This window comes from Lucilia sericata, unplaced genomic scaffold, assembly GCF_015586225.1.
Source record: "Lucilia sericata isolate MDLA Ls3-8-SP2 unplaced genomic scaffold, ASM1558622v1 Contig000685F_arrow, whole genome shotgun sequence".
Lineage (NCBI taxonomy): Eukaryota > Metazoa > Arthropoda > Insecta > Diptera > Calliphoridae > Lucilia > Lucilia sericata.
In genome coordinates, this window is record NW_023994688.1 from 219,810 (window position 1) to 244,786 (window position 24,977).

A 24,977-nucleotide genomic window follows, 5' to 3' on the forward strand; every position below is an offset into this window, starting at 1 on the left:
CGAATTCAGATAAGGTGGTGGCAGTTCTGCAACAACAACATTTTACATGTATTTTGTTTTTGCATTTGGTTTACGTAGATGTCAAAAACCATAAGTACGGCGAATTCATTTGATAAAAAATGTTTGTAAAATGTTTATATTTTATTAAAAAATAAAGATAAAGATATTAAAATTTGTGAGGAAAATATATTCTGAATTGAATGTTTGTTTCAAACGAAAAATTCTATTCCGGCAGATTAATTTGCAAAATTTAAGTGAGTGCCTGAAGTTAAGTAAAACTTAATTTTTTGTGAAACATAAACAAAAAGTACATATTCATGAAAATATTATATTACGAATGACTGAATATTTGTTGCGAATGGACAATTCTACTCCGGCGGAGTAATTTTCGATATTTGGCCATAATGTAGCAGCCGCCGGACGGGTAAATACTTTATATGGGTTTTGTTATATAAAGCGTTCCGGAACAGAATTTTTTTAGTTAATCTCTTTATCTACATAGTGTATATATAAAACAATATTGTTTAATTTGTTAACATTTAATAGATTTCAAAATTAAGCCATATGTAAAAGTAAGCTGCCGCTGTTTGGCTAAATTCTTCATATGTGTTTCTTTATATAAAGTGTTCCGGAAGATATTTTTTTAGTTAATCACGTAATGTTAATATAAAATATAAAACAATATTGTTTAATATGTTAACATTTAATAGAAAAAAATATTTTTCCTAAATAGCATATTTGTATACATACCAATTATGCCATTATTTAAATAAAATGATATTTGTTTACGAGATGCTTGGTATTTTTAGATTTTTTACATAAATAATTCAAAATATTAACGAAGTTTTTCTCCGTTTAACGGAAATTTTTAAATATAAAAATGTAAACAATAACAAACTTTGACGGCTTAAATATACTATAGGTATAACTCTCCGATCATGAAAAAATTTATACCACATATAAAGCTTTCAATTCTATGACTTGTGATATATGTCTTTTGGTCAACAAATGTATAGTTTTGGAGTTATAGACCATCAAAGTTAAATTTATATATATTCAATATCTTCTCTAATTATGAACCGATCCTGACAATATATATATATCGTTAGAAAGAGCTTTGAAATACCTTTTCAAAGATATATAATATGACCGCATTTATTAACCCTTTCATATATTTATTAAAACTTTCATATATAAAAACGAAATTTTAATTGCACATAACGCTAATAAACGTTGTCTTAAAATGATAATTTTTTATCTGGATAACAATTTGACGTTTAGTGTGATAAAAATTTATCTAATATAGACAGGACTTAAAGCTGATTTTAACCCCTATCTATATTAGACAAATATTTATTATGCTAAACGTCAAATTGTTATCATGATAAAAAATTAGCAGGTACAGATAGCATTTATTAGCGTTATAACATCATGACAGTGTTGTCTAAACAATTGTTTAGACAACGTTGTCTTGATAACAAACGTCATTTTATTGTAAAATTTGTTTCGAATTTTGTTTTTGTGCAATTAAAATTGATTTTTAACATAAGTTTTAGTGAAATTAATGTTTATTACAAAATTTGTATTTAATTTTAATTGTTTTTATAAAATATAGCATTATTTCAATAAAATTATCTGTGAGTTGTCGTGATAAAATCAGCATTTTGTTACCCCTATGCATTAACATAAACAAAAAAACTGACAATTTTTCTGCCGACGTTTTGTCAAGTATCGTGATAAATATTTGTCTAATATAGACATGGGCTAAGCCGCCGCCGAAATTTTAGAGTCAGCCGTAGCTGCCGTTAATGTTAGGCGCAGGGCTCTGTTTCTTTGTTTTACATTTTATACCACTATAAAAAAAACGAATATTTTATTTCTTAATTAAAAAGAAACAAGAAAACATTTGTGAAAATAAATGGAAAAACATTATTTATTTTAAAAGTGGTAATCTCAGCTTATTCAATTTAAAATTTAGTAAATAGAAAACCAATTTTGGGCTTTCTAGAAATATTTTTATACAAATTGTCAAATATTGGAAATACGACTTAACAACAACGATATGATGGTGGAATCCGATGGTAATACTGATGCCACTCGCAGACTTAATGTAAAAAAGCAAACGCTTGATGATGCTTATGCGGTTCCTGCAAATTTTTTGGAAATAGATGTTGTAAATCCTCAAACTACCATGACAGCAGGAAAGAAACGATACACCGATTATGAAGTAAAAATGAGAGTAAGTATTCTCTAAATAATGTACACATACATACGTATGTACGTACATTCATACATATATATTTACATACATATGTTTATATGTACTTATGTACAAAGAGGAACCACGAAATTAATGAAACTCGAAGCTATAATATACATTTTACAAAGGGAGGATAAAAAACTTATCTAACTTAAACATATATGTAAATTTATGTATAATTTTAATATCGTTAGGCGTAATGGAAATACATATGTATGTATATACAAAAAATTGATAAGATTTTTAATAAAAAATTTCGCACGAAATTCTGAGACTGAAAATGATGCCCATAAAATATTAGTCATATTGAATTATCTGTAATCAATAGTAAATATATACATTATAATTAAAATAAAACGTATTTTATTATTTAAAGTCACTTTTGACCAGGGAAGCTAAAATATGCAAATGCATGTTTTATGGTGCGTCGTATGGAATCATGGATAAGATATTTACACGTTACAGACCAATTTATTCGACCAATTTTCGCATCGATTTGTTAAATTATATTTTTGCATATTTTTCCCATAAAAGCATGATTTTGAAAACTAAGGAAAGCTTTAAAAAAATAAAACATTTTTTTATTATTTTTTTAATTTTAATTAATAACTTGGATAAAAAATCTAATTATATGACAAGGTTTATTGGAATCCAAAAAAAAAAAAAACTTTTTATTAACTTTAAAGATATTACACTCTGTAACAATTTTGAAGAAAAAGCTTTCACATATAGAAAAGTTGATGTGCATGTGAAACTACATAGATGTTAAATAAAAAATAAAATAAATATATTCTATTTATAACAATACTAGATGTTTGTAACCGGCGTTTCCCGGGGTTTTAAGTGGTTTCATAAAATTATACTTAAGTATTCTTCCGTCAGAGAAAACTAAAAAATCTGCTTTATATCCATAGATCAATTTCTGAAATTTTTCAACATTCAGAAATATAAAAAAAATTTTACTCATTTTACCCCTCGCTAAGAGATTACTTCAAAAATTTATTTTTGCCAATTTATAAAGCTAAACGATTCCATAATTATAATTCTAATAGTATTTAGTTAGGTAAAACAATAATAACATACATATTTAACTTAGGAGAAGGAATAATGCTTGACTTAAAGCATAAAGTGCTAATTTTTCCCTAACTTATTCATGTTTCAAAGAATGCTGAAGGTCTTATGAAGAAACAAGAATTTCTTTGTGAACTTATAAAGCTATAAAATAAATTTCATTAGTACAATATTCATAAAAGGTACCAACACAGTTTTTTTGCCTTTTCTCCTATTTCGAAACGGAACTTTGCTACATAATACATATTTCAGACACTTTAAAAGCTTAATCAGAAATATTTTCTTGAGTAAAGACAACAATTAGTATTTACTCCCAAAAGTACGAATTTTGTCCCTTTTTCATCCACATACCCCTTCGTGTCCCTTCTTATCCATGTTTTGGAAAACAATACTGCCTATCACACCATACACTATGTTTCAAATTTAAAGAAAATCGTTCCAGCCATTTAAGTGTAATTAAAAACATTATTCGCATGCTACAGGTCGCTATTTGCAAAATAATTTGATGAAATTTCCAAGGACGAATCATATTGAAAATTGTTAAAATCGGAGCATTATTTCGCATAGCCCCCATACAATCGCACCCCTGAATATGGCTCTTAAGCTCATAAATATGTTAAATGTTCTTGTATGACACCAAAAATCGGCAAAACTTAGTTTTATATAATTTTTTTTTTTAATTTAAATGCTTTATTATTAAAAAAAGAATCAACATTTGTAACATAATCACTGGTGTAGGGCATCATATGGTCGGCCATACCCAACATTTTTACTTCTTTATTTATTTCTTTTAATTATTCATTGAAGTAGTTTGAATTGTCTGAAAATATGCATTTGTTAAGTCCCTTTACGCAGCAAATACAGATTTCCCTTTTTTACCCGTTTTTTACCCTAATGCTGGGATTTCTAAATATATGTACATATGTCTGAGACTATCAAAATCATAATTTATAATATTTTGGCTTTAGAATAGAAAAAAATCGTTCTTAGAGCACAAAAGTACAAATTTTGTCAGATTTTTGCCATTTGGCCTATTTTTTTTTGTCCCCTTCCGGTCCAATTTTCGGAACGGCACACTCGAAGGTAGATTTTTAAGAAGTCTTTCAACTTTCCCCACAGAACCGGAGTCCCGGAGGTGTATTTTTACACAGTCTTTCGTCTTTCCCTACAGAACCGTAGTGCCGAAAGTAGATTTTTTTTTTTATTAATTCTTCATTTACATAACATAGATTTTTACGAAGTCTTTCGACTTTCCCCACAGAACCGAAGTCCCGAAGGTGGATTTTTATGAAGTCTCTACTTTTTCCCCAGAACCGAAGTCCTGGAGGTGGTTTATTATTTAATATAAATATGTAATCTAAGATATATAAGGATAATAAATAAGAAGGGTTTAGACCACGTAGAATATGTTAAATTGTCGATATATGCATGTTTCAAAGTGCCTAGGACTAAATACGCCTGTCAGTATCCAACTAAATATAGTTTTCTGTGCCAATAATGACCCTGATATGTTGTGTTGTATTTCCGGTATAATAATACGCGGATATAAATCTGTTCCCATAAGAATATATACAGGCCTACTAGTAAAAAGATTATAATCAGCCAAACAAAGATCTGTCAATAATTTCTACAATTTTTACGTTCACATACGTCGAAGGCAAATTTCCTGTTATTTCTGGTAAAACAAATGCGTTGATAGTGTTATTAAAGAATCTAAATCTGAACTAATTTCCAAAGGACAAAATTTTGTAACTCAAAAAGCAAAAACCACACAATTAACGTCAGAAACGTTAAAATTCGCAGAATGAGTGAGAAGTTTTAATCTTTTTCGTAAACGTTCAGAAATGAAAGAAGATTCCGAACCTGAATCTATTAAAGCACGGACCTAATACTTATGGCTGTTATGAATTATGTTTAGCATTGCAGTCCCTAAAAAAAGGGACCACAGCAAAAAAGTGTGGAAAAAGGTGTAGTATTTTTATCACAATCTAGCAAAAAGAAGTGTGGAAAAAGATGTAATATTTTCATCACAACTAGTAACTCGAAGTGCTTAAAATTCGGGTGAAAAACCTATGAATTTTACATTAGCGTGTCATTGGAGTGATGTTCATTTTTATTTTTTATTGGATATTAATATCTTATTATATATCCTTTCGGGTTAAATAAATGCAGCGGTTGTGATTTTTTATAATTGTAAAATAAATTAGTATTTAATTTATTGACATGAAAAAAGGAACTTAAGAAAAATTGAGAAAATTATTTTTCTATAAAACACAAAATTCAAATATAAAATGATTAAATAAATATTTGTTTTACAAAGTGTAATTTAACAAAGTATGTATAAGTAATATTTTGTTCAACACCCTTTCTCAATTTGTAAAACATTCATATAAGGCCAATCATTTCTCGGAATTTTCTACTTTGATATTATGCAATGGTTTTGTTAAGAGATCTGCAAGCATATTCTCAGTAGGGCAGTACTCAAATTTAATTTCTTTTGCTTGCTTGACTTCACGAACAAAATGATATTTTATATCGATATGTTTTGTACGCGAATTTGTTTTCTCGACATCTAGAAACTTCAAACAGCTTTGATTATCTTCTTTTATTCTAAATTCAGAAATATTTAGGTTTAAATCTTTGAATAACATTTTCAGCCATAAAAGTTCTTGTGTAGCTTCAGCTAATGAAACGAAGTCAGCCTCTGTTGAAGACAATGTAATGCTTTTGTTTTCTAATTGGAATACGTATCCACTAGTGGACTTTCTGTCTTTTATATCACCAGCAAAATCTGCATCAGCATATCCAGTAATATTTAGGTTTTGTGCCTCAATGCATAGCTTTAAGTTACACGTTCCATTTAAATACTTAAATATTCTTTTAACTTCATTCCAGTCTCTTTTTGTAGGACAGGAAACTTTTCTGCTCAGAATTGAAACTGCAACTGTAATGTCAGGCCTTGTGTTGTTAGATAAATACAGTAATGATCGAATTGCTTGTCTATATAAATTGTTTGATTCTAATTGATCACTTGATGTGTAATTTTCTTTTATATATCCAACATCTAATGGTATTTTTGATGGTTTTGAATTAGATACTCCATAATGTTCTAAAATCTTCTTAGTATTTCTGTTGATGTAATAAAAATTGTCCATTAACTTTTTCAACTTCAATTCCCAAAAATAATTTTAATTCTCCAAGATCTGTTATTTTAAATAATTTTGAAATGTCTTGAATTAATTCTTCTAAAAGTATCTTATTTTTCGTTATAATAAGTATGTCATCTACATAAACTAGTAAATACATTATATTTTCTCCGTTTCCTTTTGTATACAAACAACAGTCAGTAGTTCCCCTTCTGAATCCTAAACTTATTAATGTTTCATTAAGTTTTTGATTCCAACATCTCGCTGACTGTTTGAGACCGTAAATGCTTTTATTTAATTTGCATACAAAATTTGATTTGTTTGAAATTTCAAATCCTTTTGGTTGTTTTAAATAAATTTCATTTTCCAAATCACCATTTAGAAATGCTGTTTTAAAATCAATGTGATGTACTATCATATTTTTGTACGACGCAACTGCTAGAAGAGATCTAAATGTGGACTGTTTAATTACTGGAGCAAATACTTCATCATAGTCTTGCCCATACTTTTGAGAAAAGCCTTTTGCTACAAGACGCGCCTTATATTTTGTCGTACCGTCTGCTAACGCCTTGATTTTAGCTATACAGTCATATCTTTCTGGTGGAATTCCCTTGTTTGCTCTAGAAGATCTTCTTATATTTGATGGTTCTTTATTAGTTTCATTTTGTCTCAAAACATCATTATTTTCATTATTAGGTAAAATTTCCACAGAATCTTCTGCATCACTATCAGCTGTATCAAAGCTTTCTTTATGTTCTTCTTGAATTTCATTAGGCTGGGAGTTATCTACTATTTCATTTTCACTATAATTTAAAAGATTTATAGAAACTAAACTGTGGTCAACATTTTTAACAATATTGTTGTTATTCCAATTTTCTATAAATTTAACATCTCTTGAAATAGTTATTTTATTATTCTCTTTATTACGAATTTTATAAGCTTTCGATTCATCGCAGAATCCAACTAGATATCCCTTTTTTGCCACATTATCAAGTTTCTTACGAAATTGTTTATTAACATGATAATATACTTCACACCCAAACATTCTAATATGTTTCATAGTAGGTTGTTTGGAGAACCAAAATTCATAAGGTGTTTTATTTGTAGATCTAGAGGGTAATCTATTTTGTAAATAATTTGCAGTATTCACTGCTTCAGCCCAATATTTCAATTCTAAACCTGATTGTATTAGTAAACAACGAGTCATTTCGATGAGACTTCTATTTTTACGTTCAGCTACACCATTTTGTTCTGGCGTATAAGGAGCTGTAAATTGCTGACTGATACCTTTACTTTTCATAAAATCATTTAAGGCTTTGTTTTTAAATTCACCTCCTCTATCTGTTCTCAAAACTTTCAATCTCTTCTTAAACAAATTTTCAACATAGGCTACATATTCTTTTATTTTCTCAAACGCTTCACTCTTATTTGTTAAAAAATAAACAACACAGTACCTGCTATGATCATCAATCATTGTTAAGAAATATTTGTTACCACTGGGTGTTACAGCTTGCATAGGTCCACATAAGTCAGCATGTACTAAATCCAAAATATTTTCCGCACGATTTTGAGTTGCTTTAGGAAATTCTTGTCTTGTCATCTTTCCTTTAAAACAGACTTCGCAAAGTTCAGAACACTTACAAGATTTTATTTGTACATTTGATATTAAATTATTTTCAATAGCTGATTTTATAATTTTATTATCACGATGACCAAATCTTTTATGAAACGTATGGATACATTCGCTTTCACTTGCTTTAACAATATTTGCATGTTGCGTTTGCTCAATAATATATAGATTATTCACCAGATTTGCCGTTACTAATATATTTTCATCTTTTGATATTTCACATTGATTATTTTTGAATAAAACTTGTAAACCATTTTGAACCATTTTAGCAACTGATAATAAATTTCCATCTAACTCTGGCACATATAGGACGTTCTTTATCTTGATTTGTTTACTGCCACAATGAATGAAACCATCACCAGAACCTTGAGCTGTTATTTTCTTGCCATTGGCCAAATAAATGTTACCACTAACTTCAGCATTAAACGTTGTAAAAAATTTTCTATTACTGCTCATGTGGCAACTTGCACCAGAATCTACGTACCATTCGTTTTGGTTAAGTTTGTCACCAGAATTCAAACAAAATTCTTCAATTTCACCAGAATTTGGTTTTTCACTAATTTTATTAGCCTTTAATTTTGAATTCTTACTTTCAAAATTCTTTTTGACACGACAATCACGCTTAATATGTCCAACCTTACCACATCCATAGCATTTCTTTGTATATTTCATATTTTGCATTTTCAACGCTAAATTCGTTGTACTTGACTGTTCTTGTTCACTTGATTGTTTTCGTTTATATTCTTGAATTAATTTTTCTTTAACAAGGTCCAATGTTAATTCATCTTCAGATCTCACTTCCAAAGCAGTAATTATTGCATTGTATTCATCTGGCAAACTTCCTAATAAAAACGCTACTTGCAGGTGATTGGCTAAATCGTTTCTAGAATTTCAGATATATGAGCTTCCATATCTTGATTTGGTTTCAATTGCATTCTACATAACTTCTTTAAGAGCATCACTTTATTAGATAAAGTTGATTTTTCGTGCACTTTTCTTAATTCTTCCCAATAATCATGTGCCGTCTGAAGATTGAGAAAATTATTTTTCTATAAAACACAAAATTCAAATATAAAATGATTAAATAAATATTTGTTTTACAAAGTGTAATTTAACAAAGTATGTATAAGTAATATTTTGTTCAACATTTTTTGGTATAATAAAATCTACGGCCGTTTAAAGATTGTAGGCCATATACTTTCCCAGTAAATACTTGCAATGAGAGAGTAAAATCAAACTTTACAAAATTTCGCTCGAAATTAGTTATAAGTAAATGAACGTATTTTTGTCTTTAAACTAGAATTAAAGCTTCAAAAAGAATTAAAATAATTTTCTTCGCAAACATTTTAATTTTTTCATTTTCATTACGCCTTAAACTATCAGGACAAAATCATTGATCTGCATTACTTTTAGTAAAAAATTTTTATTTTTCAGAAGTTATATGGAATTGAAATTGTAGTATTATAGAATATTACTAATTTGATATAAATAATATTAACATTAATAAGAGAAATAGTCACGTTTAACATAAAAGCCCAAAAATAATATTTTTAACTCATAAAAATGTAAGATCAAAAAATATAATTATTTTCACTTCTTCGACAGAAAAATCTAATTCTTTTGGAAGAACATCGTTTTATTTTTGCTGGGTAGTAACTATTTTCCAAATTGAAAGAAGTGCGATTTCTGATTTGGTTCATGTATGGAAAAAATACTATAAAGAATTAATTTGATTCTCTAAATTTAAACACTATTTATTCAAGGAATAACAAACCTGCTCCAATGATGGTGGTGGAGGTTATAATAATCGAATTTTGAAAATATACAGAAGATTTCCTTTCAGAAATCAAATTTTTTGAAAAGGAATTACAAAAGTACTTATACATTTTGCACAATTAATTTTGTTTCTTAAGAAATTTATATATTTTTAATAAAAATACTGAGTTGACCTAAATTCGAACCACTTATGCTCCACTTCTCATTTCACTGTTCTACCCAAAACGCCACTGCTTCACTTTTCCTTTCAATAACTAATGTTTGCCATATAAAAATACTATATTCTTTTCTGTGTGTACAAAAAAAACAGTTGCTGAATACCTTTTGTCAACACTGATCTTGCTGAATTGAACAAAAAATTAAACAGTTAAGTTTTCTCAACGTGAGCATTTTTTTGATTGCACGTTAGAGGTGAAAATCGTAATCGGACATAGCTAGATCGACTCAGAATTTCATAAGGATCAAGAATATTTATTTATTTATTTATTCATTTATTTTGTAATATTAAGCCTTCGCGGCTAAAATAACAATATTGCATAGTAATAATAAATACCTGAGATCAATAAGTAGTAATATAATTAAATATAATTCTTTAATAATCATCTGTAGGCTTCCCAGCCGTAAATAAAATATTAACAATTAATTGAGAAATAATGCAAATAAAAAAGTCCAAATCAGCAACAGTACATGTATATAATGAACTAGGTGGCATCCTGACATGTGTAGTTACCAACTGCTATATATACAGTGGCGGCCATGAGGTTAGCACATTTGGTATCTGTTAAATATAAAATCAAATATTTCCTATAGTTCTTAACTTTTTTAACAAATTCTTTTTTATGCGTAACACATGTCCTTCGAGGATCACGACACATTACATTTTGTTCCACTACTTTGTTGCATATAGATTTTTTTCTTTCCAAAGTACATCTACCCCCAAAAAAATCTGGACATAAGTTTAGCACAAAATAAAAAAAATCATTAAAAAATTAAAAATAAAGCAAAGAAACCGGATAAATTTATGTAATTGCACTTAAAATTTTATATTTTGTAGAATAGTTGCACATTTTGATAACATAATTTCTTCTCCTGGACATAATCTTCACCAGTACACACTAGAAATTTCATGACATAAATTTTAACTTTCAGCCCATAAATAGGCAAAATTCTTAGGAATTTGTGTTTTATTTGTTGCACCATTTCGTTTAATATGTTCCCTATTGGATTGGGATCTAGAAATTATTCTGGACGCTGCAAACATGTCAATCTCGCTCGCTTCCAAGAAGCTCCTCTCTGTACTTTTAACATATTTTGGGTCATTGTCGACCAAAAAACGCCATTTAACTGAACTTTTGTCCACTAATTTTTTTTACTAAAATATTTAACAGTCTATTTTGATAGTCATACTGATCCATTTGTGCATCCACCTTGCGTATAAAACCTCCACTACGCCCGGAAAACGCCTCCGAATTCGTCATATTTCACCCATTGTGTTTTATGGTTTTAAATGTACACTTTGGTTGTTGCTGCATGTTTGGAGTACAGCATAATTACATTTTTCCATCAAATTTGATCCTATTAATCTTCAACTAGTATCCTCCAATCATGCAGATAAAGCTAAAGTGTTCCAGAGAAATCATATATCACAATAGGGGGAAATTTCATGGTATTCATTGCATTTTCTTGGCGTGCTGTTGGTCCTATATTGATGTTGGATGCAGAAATGGATCCGTATGACTATCAAAATAGGATCTTAAATACTTTATTAAAAAAAATCGGAGGACAAAGATGGCGTTTTTTGGTCGACATCGACCGTAAATATGCTAAAAGTGCTGAGATGAGCTGCTTGGAAGCGAGCGGGATTGTCATGTGTGCAGTGCCCAGTATATTTTCTCGATTCCAATTCAATAGAGAACATATAACATGATATGGACCAACAAATAAAAGCAGAAATCACCAAGAATTTTGCCAATTTATGGGCTGAAAGTTAATATTTATGTCATGAAATTTCTAGAGGGTTCTGGTGAAGATTATGTCCAGGAGGAGAAATGATATTATCAAAATCTGCAACTATTCCACAAAATATAAAATTTTAAGTGCAATAAGATAAATATAGCCGGTTGTTTTGTTTTATTTTTAATTTTTTAATGATTTTTTAATTTTGTGCTAAATTTATGTCCATATTTTTTTGGGGGTAGATGTACTTTGGAAAGAAAAAAATCTATATGCAACAAAGTAGTGGAACAAAATGTAATGTGTCGTGATCATCGAAGGACATGTGTTACGCATAAAAAATAATTTGTTAAAAAAGTTAAGAACTATAGGAAATATTTTATGTTATAGGCAACATATACCAAGTGTGCTAAAATCGTAGCCACCACTGTATATATATATATATGTACATATATATATATACATTGTTGTGTCTCAGATGAATATTTCTTGGTGTTACACACGGAATGACAAAGTTATTATACCCTCTATCAGCACTGATGCACTGTGGGGGTAATATACAATTTAGTGGCGCGAAAATAAAAAAATAAACTTTCAGATTTTTAAAAAATTATAATGCGGTTTAAGTCTCAGGTTGTCAATGAGCTCAAATATATACAACATAATTAAATAGTTTCTCCCATAACGGGTTAACACTAGGGTATTCAATTATTCGGGTTTTTGTATTATTCGGTTTATTCGACAAATAATTATTTGAGGTTTTATGTTAGTCGGTTAATAATCGGGTAATTCAAAATTATTCGGTTAATCGAGTAAAAGTAAAATGGATGTTTTTTATTAATTTTATTGCTTTTTTACAATATTTTTCTTCTTATAACAAAGAAAATGATAATGGTATACTAGATCTATTTTGTTTAAAATTTAAGTGTAATGTCTTTTCTTCACTTGTAAAAAAATAAACTTAATTTAACTATAAAAAATGTATATACACTTAAACAAATAGGCTCCCCAGCCAAATGAATCATTACGGATTACTAATAAAAATAATAATAAAATCCCAAAGTAGTAGCCACAAGTGTAAAATGAAAAAGAGAAAATGTAAAATTACCTAAGCATTATCATAATAGTACGCTAGAAGTTTCAAACGAAAGGCATTATTGGAGTGAGAAAAAATACGAAGATCCAGGGGCATAAAGTTCCAAATTCTAGCCACCTTAACAACAAAAGAACGTTCAAATAAACTACTTCTTATCCTAGGTATAATAATCTGGGTATTCCTAGTAGAATGAGAAAAGCAAAATTCAGAGCAAATATAGTAAGGAATACCCGTATTAATAATCCTATAGAAAAGAAGTAATTTACGAATATCAACAATATCTCTAAAATAAGAACCCAAAAAGGTTTTGACATATTCAGAAATATGGACCCATCTCCGAACATTATAAACATAACGGACTATTACATTAACAATACGATTAAGTTTAGCTAATATACAAGACACCGTACCAGTTATAACTTCAAGACCATAAAATATATGAGGCATCAAAATAGCATAAGCTAATTTATATCTAATATGACAAGGCAAATACATGTTATTAGAATAAATTTTGCGTAAAGCACCGTAAACTCGACCACATAAATGATTTATATGAGACTCAAAGTTAAGCTGACTATCAATATATATACCTAAACATTTAAGCTTATCCGCAAAGGTAATTCTCTCACCCTCAATAAAAATATTCAAAGTATGTCCGGGGTTACCAAAAAGCATTGCCTTAGTTTTAGAGAAATTAACCAATAATGCATTAGCAGAAGACCACTGCAGGAAGCGCACCAGGATGTGATTGATATTAGATTCTAAGACATCGATGTTGTCCTTATGAGAGCTAAACAAAAGAAACACATCATCGGCAAAAACAAACGGTCTACATAGGTTATTTGCAATGTAATTAGGAAGGTCATTAACGTACATAATAAAAAGAAGAGGTCCCAGTACCGATCCTTGGGGAACACCAGAAAACAAAGGCAGAGTATCCGAAAATACACCACCAATATCAACGAATTGATATCTACCTGTTAAATATAAATATATTAATAAACACGCCGACCTCGAAAAGTTAAAATGGTCAATCAACTTCCTAATCAAAACCACAAAATTAACCGAATTAAATGCTTTCGCCAAGTCCAGTGAAATTAATGAAGATAAGTAATTCTTATTTACGTTATCCCGTACAGCATCAGTAAGGCTCAGCAGCAATGAAGTGGTATTGTGACCACGCCGGAAGGCATACTGGGAGGGAGAAAGATTCAAAGGGACAAAAGCTAGAATCTGATCTTTGATAATATGTTCCACGACCTTTGATATGGCTGGCAAAATGGAAATAGGTCTTATATCATCTAAATTCCTAACAATGTCAGATTTAGGAATAGGAACAACACGTCCAGTCTTCCAGCCTGCAGGAAAAACTGAAGTGGTCAAGATGGTATTTACGTGAAAAACTAGTAAATGAGATATATAAGGAAAAATAGTTTTGATAAACGTAATCGGTATATCATCAGTACCCATAGACTTAGATTTTACCTTACAGACAGCAAGCAAAATATCATCTTCCGTCACACACCTAAATGAAAACGAACCACTAATATTGTCAAAGTCAACATTAAAATCAATATCAGTATGAGTAACATTAACAAAATGGTTATTAATATCATTAACATCAAATTCACATGAGAACTCATTGTTACTAGAATAACCACTCTTCTTCAAAATCTTCCATAGTGCACACGAATCTAAACCAGAGAACAATCTCCCAAAGTATTTTTTTCTTTCCCTACGAATAACATTTTTAGCTTTATTACGAGACCGGCAATATACTTTCCAATCACTATCAGACCTAGATTGACGAAAAGCAGAATAGGTAATATCTCGAAGAGAAGTCGCCAAAATTACGTTACGAGACTTCATCCAATTGTCAGATTCACTAGGAATACGCTTTCGAACAATTGGAACAAAATCAAACAAAGTTTTAATAAGTGAACTCAAAAGAAGCCATTGAAAATCTACATCGTTGGAATCAAAAAACGAAAGAGTGTCAAATTCAAATAAAGACGCCAGTATACCATCCCAGTCAATGTTATTGTAATTCCTATACTCAAAAAACAGAGATGAAGAACTAATATTAATATCAAACACAACATAAATTAAAGCATGATGGGATATAGAAGGACAGTAGAACTGATCCGAAAAAGTTATCATAGACCTATCGCTCACTAGCCAGAAGTCCAACATCGAAGTAGAACGATGGGCAATGTCAAAATATGTTGGTCTGGTTTTATGAAAAACCGACAGATTACACCTTAAACACATTGATCTAATCAAACTAGCCTTCGTAACATTAAAAAGGTTACAATTGAAGTCACCTACAATCATAATACTAGCATATTTAAGAAATAGATCTAAATGAGATTCCTCAAAAAAGCTAGGTCACCATGAGGCAAATAGATAACACCAAATAGCGTTCTAATACCACAGTTAATAAATTCAATAAACACCGATTCACAAATATTAGGCTCAGAAACCTTAAAAACAATCTTGTATCTCAGTAAATTAGATACATAAATAGCAACACCACCTCCGCGAGCGTGTATTCTATCATTCCTAACCAAGGAATAACCAGGTATACTAAGAGATCGGTTCGAAACATACGGCTTCAACCACGTCTCTGAGATCGCAATTAAGTCAAAATTATTGTTAACAATGCTCTTGAATTCATCAAATTTAGACGAGTTAAGAGAATTAATATGTGCAATTCTTAACAGACCCACAAACTTTTACAACGACGCTTTAATGGACGAGCTACTACTCACAATGGGACCAATGTTATTACTTATAGACATAGTCAAATACATTCAAAAGATAGCTGGGGAACCAAAAGTAAAAATATATAATACAATGCATATACAATTTAATAAAAATAAATCTAAAAATTATATTTAAAAATTCACATAATATTCACAGCTATCAAAAGCAATAAAATGAGATCATATAAAACGAAAAAAATCCTATTCATAATCAAATCTCAAATCTACCTATAACTCACGAACAAATCCCGCATGGAAGTTATTTAAGTAGACATCAATAAATATAAAAAGTGACAAGAGCAAACAATTAATGTAAATTAAAAAGCACTATTAAAAATAATAATATAAAAGATCAAAGGCCTATTAAATAACTCCATGCAAAACTATGCCCGTAACGCCTGATAAATTTAAAAATTTGATGATAAATAGGTATTAATAATAGTATGTAAACAAAAATTATTTTAAGTATAACAAATATAATACTTCCAAAATGCCTTATTCATAAACAAAATTCAATTTTATAAACGGTTTATAAATCAAACTTCGTATGGAAATTTTGTTTTTAAACCTTACACAAAACAAAATGATGTTTATGAGTAAGGGTAAAAGAAAATAAGCTTTAACGACAACAAAACTATGCCAAAAATTAAAAAAAAAGCAGAAATATTCAAGAAAATAATGTCGTTAAAACAAATTTAAGAAAAAATAAAAGTTATGGAACTACAATCAGGAACTAATATTGTTGTTGTATAAGGCAGCACACTCATTAACATTATAGATGACATCCTTGCCATCAACTAATGTAATTTTAGCTTTGACTCGATCCACATTAAGAATCTTATATTTGGAAATTATATTTTGTTTCTTCAATTTGCGACATAAAACATTTAGCTCTGAAGCAGCAGGGGGTCATTCAGATATACTCTACTACTGACTTCACCACCCATTATATCACAAAGTTTTAGCGACCTTGTCTTAAAATACTCTTTCATGATACGGTCCCGGATAGAAATATTATTAAATTTAACCAAAATATGTTTATGATTATTCATGTAGCAAACTTGATAGATATCTTGAGAATTAATAGTAATACCAAAAAACAGGCATAACGAGACAACATTCGATATAAGGTCATCTAACCCGGCCGTCATACCACTCAATATAATGTCACCACGATTAAGTCGGCGATGTAGAATATCATTTCCGGTTTTCAGCTCGGCAATTTTGGTTGAGGTGGAGGAATCAACGCTGATATCAGCTTTCACTTCATTGACACAAGTTGATACTTCTTTTTTAAAATCTGCAAGAAGTTGAGCCATAGTGGCCTTAAAGGAATCACGGTCTTCTTGATTTGCCTTAACAAAATTATTGAAACTGTTGCTCAAAGCACGGACTTCTGCTTTAATGGAGCCATCATCATCATCGTCAGGAACACGAGAATGTGCACATCCAGAACACGTAAAAGAAAATGATTCAGGTTTCTCACTAAACAGTACAAGATGTTTCTCAGAAACTTTGGCACAAGTGGGGTGTAACCATAAATTACATTTGCTGCACATAATACTACCCTTGGATTTTCCAACAGTAATAATGCATACTCCACACTTAATACTTTTAGTGGTACGCATACTTAAAAAATAGCAGCAGCAACAACAAAACAAAAGCCAAAAACTGTAAATTTAATCAGCAACTCAACAGCAACAACAGTTCAATAAAGAACTTGCAGGAACATAGGTATAAAATATATAAATTTTGTTTACTGAAGAAGGAAGACAGGTGTACTCCAATATTTTAATGATCACTTAAATATAAATAATCACAATTCAACAATTATAGTCTTATAAATCTGATGGTTAAGTGAAAAATTAAAAAAAACTTGACAGCTGTATAACAAACACGTTTACTCAGGCATGATAGAGTTGCCAGAATTTATGTAAAAATTCTGAAAATACCAAGCATTTTGTAAACAAATATTTTTCTTATATAAATAATGAATAATTGGTACGCATGTACAAACTTAATATAACAAAAATATTTTTTCTATTAAATATTAACAAATTAAACAATATTGTTTTATATTTTATATTTACACTTTACACGCGGTTAACCAAAATTCTGTTCCGGAACATTTTATATAAAGAACCCACATGAAGTATTTACCCGAGCGGTGGCAGCTGTGTTCTCGTTATGGTCAAATTTTCAGATCTAAAAAAAAATTTAATAAATTGTTTCATATTTACACTAACAAAATTCTGTTCCGGAACGTTTTTTATAACAAAATCCATAATTCCGTCTGGCGGAAGCTGATGTACTTGCAAAAAAATACTCAGAAGGCAAATTTATAGGAGGAGACAATTTACAAACTGAAATAAAAAACTGCTATAATATGATTAAGATTATTGATAAAGTAGCCACCGAAAAAAATAAAGCGGTTGGAAACAGAAAATAATATTTCTCAAAGTCGTTTAAATAGAACACACATAGTCATAAAAGGTTTGCCAAGAACATTAAAAAATTTGCGGAAACCTATAGTTAAAATAGCATCATTATTTAATGTTCAACTATACTATTCCGATATATAACATTGTACATATTTTGAGGGAGGAAACTCAGTACTAGTCAAATTTAATTCAGTACAAATTCGAGATATGATAATAATTAATCATCAGAGAAATATAAATATTATTTTGTAATTGGTGGTCAACTACAACTAAAGAACTGATTGCTGTTTGTAAAAAATTAAAGGAGAAAGGAAAAATTACGAAACATACTTATAAAAATTATGATATTCCTAAAGTTGAGTCTGTATTCTTGGACGAAATAGTAAAAATGCTTACTTAGGAGTAATGCGTTAGTATTCTAGAGAAAGATGGTAATTCTACAACTGAACATGACTCTAGTGGTAGTTGGATCTAATTTACATACATATGTATACAATTTTGTGATATACTATTTTTTTGCATTTATTAGATGTTTTGGTAATTATATACAATTTGCATCTTATTAAAAACTAGTTGATATTTGGTAATTTATATCAACATTTTTGTTAACATTATTGTTAACATTTAACAATGTAGCTTTTATATTAAAACATTTTGGAAGTTTCTCATTAAAAACTTAATTAAGCCAAATACGACTAGTTATTCGTTGGTGTAATTTGAATATAATTTTGTTAATAATTTTTTAATTTATGTACTCTTTTTTTGAATCTTAATTGCATAATTACTCAAATAATTTAAAAATTGGTCACCTTCATCTTCAGTTTTGCACTACTCGATGAATTGAGACATGTTCTAAGTAACAATTTATTCGATGTGGTTGGAATAACTGAATCGTGGTTAACTGAGTATATTTCATCGAACTCCGTTTGTCTTCCAGGTTAGGTAATTTGTAGAAACGATCGCCCGGGTATAACAGGTGGTGGCGGTGTATCTAGGAGTTTAAAATTTAATATTATCTGCAGAGAAACTAAAAAAAAACTAATAGTACCTGCCGAATTTTTGTTTATTGAAATAACTGTATCTGGTCGTAAAATACTTGTTGGTGTTGTTTATCTTCCTCACGGTGATTTAACATCAATAGAGGATAGTATTACAGATGCCTTGACTAAATACAATGATATTGTCATTATTGGCGATTTTAATAACAATATGTTTGATATTTCTAGAGCAGTTTCTGTAAAGGAAATGTGTAGTAGATTAAACATGATCTGTCATCACAACTCTCTACCTACTCATTTGAGCATAATATTTGGTTCAACATCTTTAATTGATTATTTTCTTATATTTCCGTCAGGACAATTTCAAATTCCAGGAACTTTACGTCATTCATTTAAATATGCAGTTTTTGATGTAAAAATACCAATGGTTAAGGAATTCATTGAATATTTCGATTTTAATGATGTTGATTATTCTCTTTTAGAATGTATTTTTAATTTTTGTGATTTTTATAGAATTTTCTTCACCGCTGATGTTAATGAGTAAGCAATCTTATTATTTTTATATTTATGTCAAATGCACAGCGCTGTGTTATTTAGAAAATGTAAAGTTTGTTGATTTAGTGATGACTCGTGGTTTAATTCCCCTGAGATCAAAAATAGTTTGACGATTAGAAATGCTTCTTATCGTTTATACCTGCGGAAAAGATCGAAGAAGAATTGAAATAACTTTTGCCGCTTGAGAAATCGGTCAAAAACCGTTATACGTAATGCTATACGCAAAGCACATGTCACATTATTTCATGATAAGAAGTCTGAACAAATTTGGAACACACTTCGAGCAAATGTAATTGGAGTTACTGTTACTAACATTGATAATATTGATGTCGAAAATTTAAATTCTTTCTTTTCTTCTAATCAAGGTGATAACTCATTTATTAATTTTGATAGAAAAGATTTTTCTTATAATAGATTTTCTTTTCGAACTGTTAACCTGAATGAGCTAGTTATTGCATTACAATCAATTAAATCTAATGCTGTTGATTGCGATGGATTTTCAGTTAAATTTTTTAAATTAGTCTTTTCCTTTATTGGAACATACATATTGCATAGGTAGAGTTTTTAATAATATAATAACTACTTCTACGTTTCCTATGGGTTAGAAAATAGGTAGAGTTGTGCATATAAGGAAAATCGGAGAATCTAATGATATTTCAAATTTGCGTACAATTTCAATATTACCTGTAGTATCTAAAGTTGTGGAAGTTTTGCTTAAAAATCAGTTATTGGACTATATTGATGAAACATCGTTTTTTAGTGATGCTCAATATGGTTTTGGACATGGTAGAAATACGACCTCTCTTTTACTGGGATTGACAGATACTATAAGACAGTCTTTAAATAAAGGAAATTTCAATGTCCTTCTTTCAATGGACCTCACTAAGGCATTTGATAAAGTCGATTATTGCATTTTAATTTCAAAATTGCATCAAAATCTTGGTCTTACATTATCATTTTGAAAACTTTTACTTTCATATCTTGTTGATCGATTTCAGTATGTCTCAATTGGTGAAATAGTTTCCAGTATTTTACCGGTTAGAAGTGGTGTACCTCAGGGCTCGGTACTTGGGCCTATCCTATTTAATATTTATATCAGTGACATTTTCAGTGAATTTGATAAGAACTCATCTTGTATTCCATTTGCTTACGCGGATGATTTATTTTATCTTTTTTGTGGTGAAAAACAATTTGCTGATGTAATGAAAGTGCAGCTTTCTTATGCTGTTTCCAATATTAACAATTGGATGTGTAGAAATAAATTGATTATAAACACTTCAAAAACGAAGGCTGTAGTTTTTGATTTACCTAATGCTCAAAATAATAATAATTCATTCATTAATAATGCCTTTATTTTTATATGGGATTGAGATTTACAGTGGTACCTTAGGGTATAACATTAAAATACTCACCAAATTATTTAATAGAGTTATTCGATACCTTTTCTGTTTACGACGTCGTAATCATGTATCAATTTCTGTTTGCAGATTTTTAAAATGTTCTTTCCTAATTATATAAAGTCGCGACTTTTACTTTGTTTTTACAATATTTACAAAAATGGTAACATTTTACGCATTATGTCATTTTTCTCCTTTAGTTGCTCAGGTCGTAATCGTCAAATTCAGATTCCTAGACTAACATCAGTACTGGAGCGTTCTTTCCACGTGCGAGTGGCTAGAATATTTAATAATTTGCCCAGCTCTCTTAGCCCTTAATAGCCTGGTGGTACCGCCAGGAACCAACCAATAAAAATTAAGTTTTTTGTTATTTAAATATTTGTCACCTTCATGTTATGACTTTTAAAATGTTTTTAATTGCAAGGGGCACTAATTTCTTTGATCGGTATTGGAATAAAGATTCATTTGACTTGTCCGGGTTCAAAAGAATGCAATTACCTCAAAAAAATTTCCATTTGTGATATTGTGTACTGTTGGCAAAAAGACTTAGTTGTAAATCGACAAAATTTTAAACAGAAAAAAATATTTTACGGATCGTTGCCTAATATTATTGCAATAATAGGTATTTTAAGTGATTTTCCTCTTTAGTTAGAGAGATTTTTAGAGATTTCTGGTTGGTTCTTTAAGGGACATCAATTTTTTTCATATATCAGATTATATAAATCTATATTTTTGGGATGTTTTTTGATTGATTTATTTCGAAATGAAGCATAGCATTTGTGCCAGTAGTCTATCAATGCTTGATGAAATCTTGTGTTAAAATTCGAGTGAGAAAAGATCGACCAAAAAATTTTGGGGTTGAAATTGCTTCGAAACGTCGTCGTACAATCTCTGTTTATTGCCAACTAGCGATATTCACCTAGATCACATAATACTCTTACCAAAATTTATAATATAAGGCATACCGCGATCAAAAAATCAAAATTATTCGTCCCTAACAAAAGTTGTCGATGTCGAAAATGTCGCATAAAATCATATTTTTCTTCAGAAAAGAGCTGTTTCATATATTGTATTTATATCCCAATATAATTGTCTTTATTAACCATGAAATTGCTTATTATTGCCTTTAAAGTACGTTTTACAATATTTATAATTTGGAAGTCCGGGTGCCTGGTGGTTCCTCTAGGAACCAACCAGGTATTTTTCACATAACATACTAGGTAAATACTACATATGAACAAAGTTGTAGAACAAAAGTTGCTTAGAAATGTAAGTTTTATAACATTAATTTTTTCCGCTCAAACAAAAAAATCAGGCTATTAAGGGTTAGAATATTTCGATTTTCTTACAACACCTTCAAAAATAAAATATTTGTTCATCTTCTAAATAATGATTTAAAACTGATTTTTATCACCATCTTGCAATTGAGATTTTTCCCAAATTAACATTATTAACAAACGATTCAGAAGTAGGTTCACGAACACCTTTGAACAAAAGAAAAACATCATCAGCATAAAAAATGTTTCGCTAAATTATTGCATATTATAGATAATAGTATAACTTTATATGAGAAATATTAAAATACTTTTAGTAAAAATATCGATATAGGGTCAATGTGTTTTCTCCCTCTTGATGTAATAATTTTATTCCAAAAAGTTGCAATATCGTAGTGGGAGCCTCTCATTAATTATTCGTTAACATGAACAAATCAATACATAGGACACCGCTTATTTTTTAAAAGAACGACGATAAGCTTTAAAATGTTTTGATGTTTTGTAATGACACGATAATCTAAAACTCGGGTTAATAGTTGTAATGAAAATATTGCATCTTTTTTTGCTGGGTCAATTTATATTCTCATGCATGAGAATATTGTCTTTTCGGTTGCTTATCAGGGCGAAGCTACCCCACCAGTTTATTGTACCATTTTTATAAAGTAAAACACTTTCGTGTCATAATAAAATGTTAATATACTTTATCACATTTAAGATTAAGTAGTTAAAATTTAGTTTGTCATGTACCATATATGGTACAATATGCATTTACGAGATAATCTTTACTGCACTTGCTTAAAATTTTTTTCCCTATGCGAACTTTGGAACGATGTGTCATTATAAATAAAGAACCATAGCTTCACATTGCAGGTAATGTACATACATACATACATATGTACATAATTATGATATGTTTATATTAATGTTGCCGATAATTTAAGAAAAATCAATGGAAATTTCAATAAATTTACAACATGTAATATATGTATATAAATTGTATGTACATAAACTATTTTACAATTTCCTCGAAATTTATTTAATTTACAACATGTAATATATGTATATAAATTGTATGTACATAAACTATTCTATATTTTACAAATTTATCGAAATGAATGCAAAATGCAGTCTATACAGCGTTTAAACACATTTCTTACAATAATTTAATTTACTAACATTTAGAAATTAGAAATTTAGAAATTGCTTTCGGTGCGGAAAGTTTTTACAAATTGACTTATAAAGTTGGTTTTTATTATCAGAACAGTATTGATAATAGGGTAGTGCTATGGTATTTTACCGCCCAAAAATAGTTATAACCATAATGTACATACTGTAATTTGCAAAAATAACTTCATTTTTTTAATTTATATTTTTATTTAATGTATGTAGGTATATTTTTAATTTTAGAATTTATTTTACAAAAATATTCCAGACAAATCTCCCTGTATTTAAAGTTAAGGATTCTAGTGTACGCCGTCGATATAGCGATTTTGAATGGTTAAGAAATGAGTTGGAACGTGATAGTAAAGTAAGATCGCTATTTTTAATAGATGTATTCCTTAAATTTTAACTCTTAATATTTAACTCTTTTTAGATTGTCGTACCGCCATTGCCCGGCAAAGCTTGGAAGAGACAAATGCCGTTTAGAAACGACGAAGGCATTTTTGATGAAAATTTTATCGAAGAACGACGCAAAGGTTTAGAGGCATTTATCAACAAAATTGCCGGTCATCCTTTGGCTCAGAATGAAAGGTGTCTTCATATGTTTTTACAAGAGAGTGTCATTGATAAAAATTATGTTCCCGGAAAAATACGTAATACTTAAGAAACTAAGCAAGTGAATATACACATATGTTATGTTAAAGATTTTACAAAGAGTGTAAAGATTTATGAACTAGTAATTGCAATCTACAATGTATCATTGATAAAATTGTGGATGTGAACAATGATTGAATAAGAATATTTTTTCTCTTAATTTAGAATATGCTACATATACTACATTTTATATATTTTCGAATTCCAATGTTAAATAATCTAATTGTATTTGTCTTAATATTAAATATACACAATAATAATATGGTTTTCAAATATGTTCTATGTATTCTTTATTGAAATATTTCAATCAAATTTAAAATTATGTAATAAAAAAAATTATCTGAACTTTTTAACACCACTATAACGCTATGCAACAAATTTTGGGACTTTGAATCTTTCCCGAACAAGACCAACGGGCAATGACAATTAATAGACCCAATTAACCAAAGGGTTTAAAAAAGTTAGCTCGTATTGTTAATTTATAGGCATTTTAAACTTAGCTTTTTTCAGGAAAATTTTTTCATATGTAATATCAAAAAAATTTTGGCAGACCCTCTCTGATTTTGATGAAATTCGGTACACACATAATTTTCATAAATACAAAATCTAAAGTTCTCCAAAATTTCCAAATTCTTTACGGTTTTGATTTTATCGAGGTTTAAAGTTCATATTTCTAAGAGTTTTTCTCAAAAGGATTAAATTTGACAATATTTTATTTGAAATATTATGGTTTTAAAATAAGGATAATGATATATTTTATTGGATTATATACATATAAAATACATATATGTATGTGAAAA

At 29.2% G+C, this 24,977-nt stretch overlaps 1 protein-coding gene across 1 annotated transcript; it reads left to right on the plus strand.

Moving 5' to 3' along the window:
• Nucleotides 1-1,787: 1,787 nt before the first annotated feature.
• LOC119607296 (sorting nexin-12) lies at nucleotides 1,788-24,452 on the plus strand. The gene is made up of 3 exons (XM_037961165.1): nucleotides 1,788-2,239; nucleotides 23,795-23,890; nucleotides 23,957-24,452. Exons 1-3 carry the CDS (start codon nucleotides 2,063-2,065, stop codon nucleotides 24,185-24,187), a joined length of 504 nt encoding a protein of 167 aa, XP_037817093.1. The 5' UTR covers nucleotides 1,788-2,062; the 3' UTR covers nucleotides 24,188-24,452.
• The last annotated feature ends 525 nt before the right edge of the window (nucleotides 24,453-24,977 follow it).

Excerpts from the sequence above, each read along its gene's own strand:
- LOC119607296 (XM_037961165.1), top strand. The coding sequence starts at position 2,063 with ATGATGGTGGAATCCGATGGTAATACTGATGCCACTCGCAGACTTAAT. Across the intron at positions 2,240-23,794 it reads ATTATGAAGTAAAAATGAGA|ACAAATCTCCCTGTATTTAA; the intron begins GTAAGTATTCTC and ends AAAATATTCCAG. Across the intron at positions 23,891-23,956 it reads AGTTGGAACGTGATAGTAAA|ATTGTCGTACCGCCATTGCC; the intron begins GTAAGATCGCTA and ends AACTCTTTTTAG.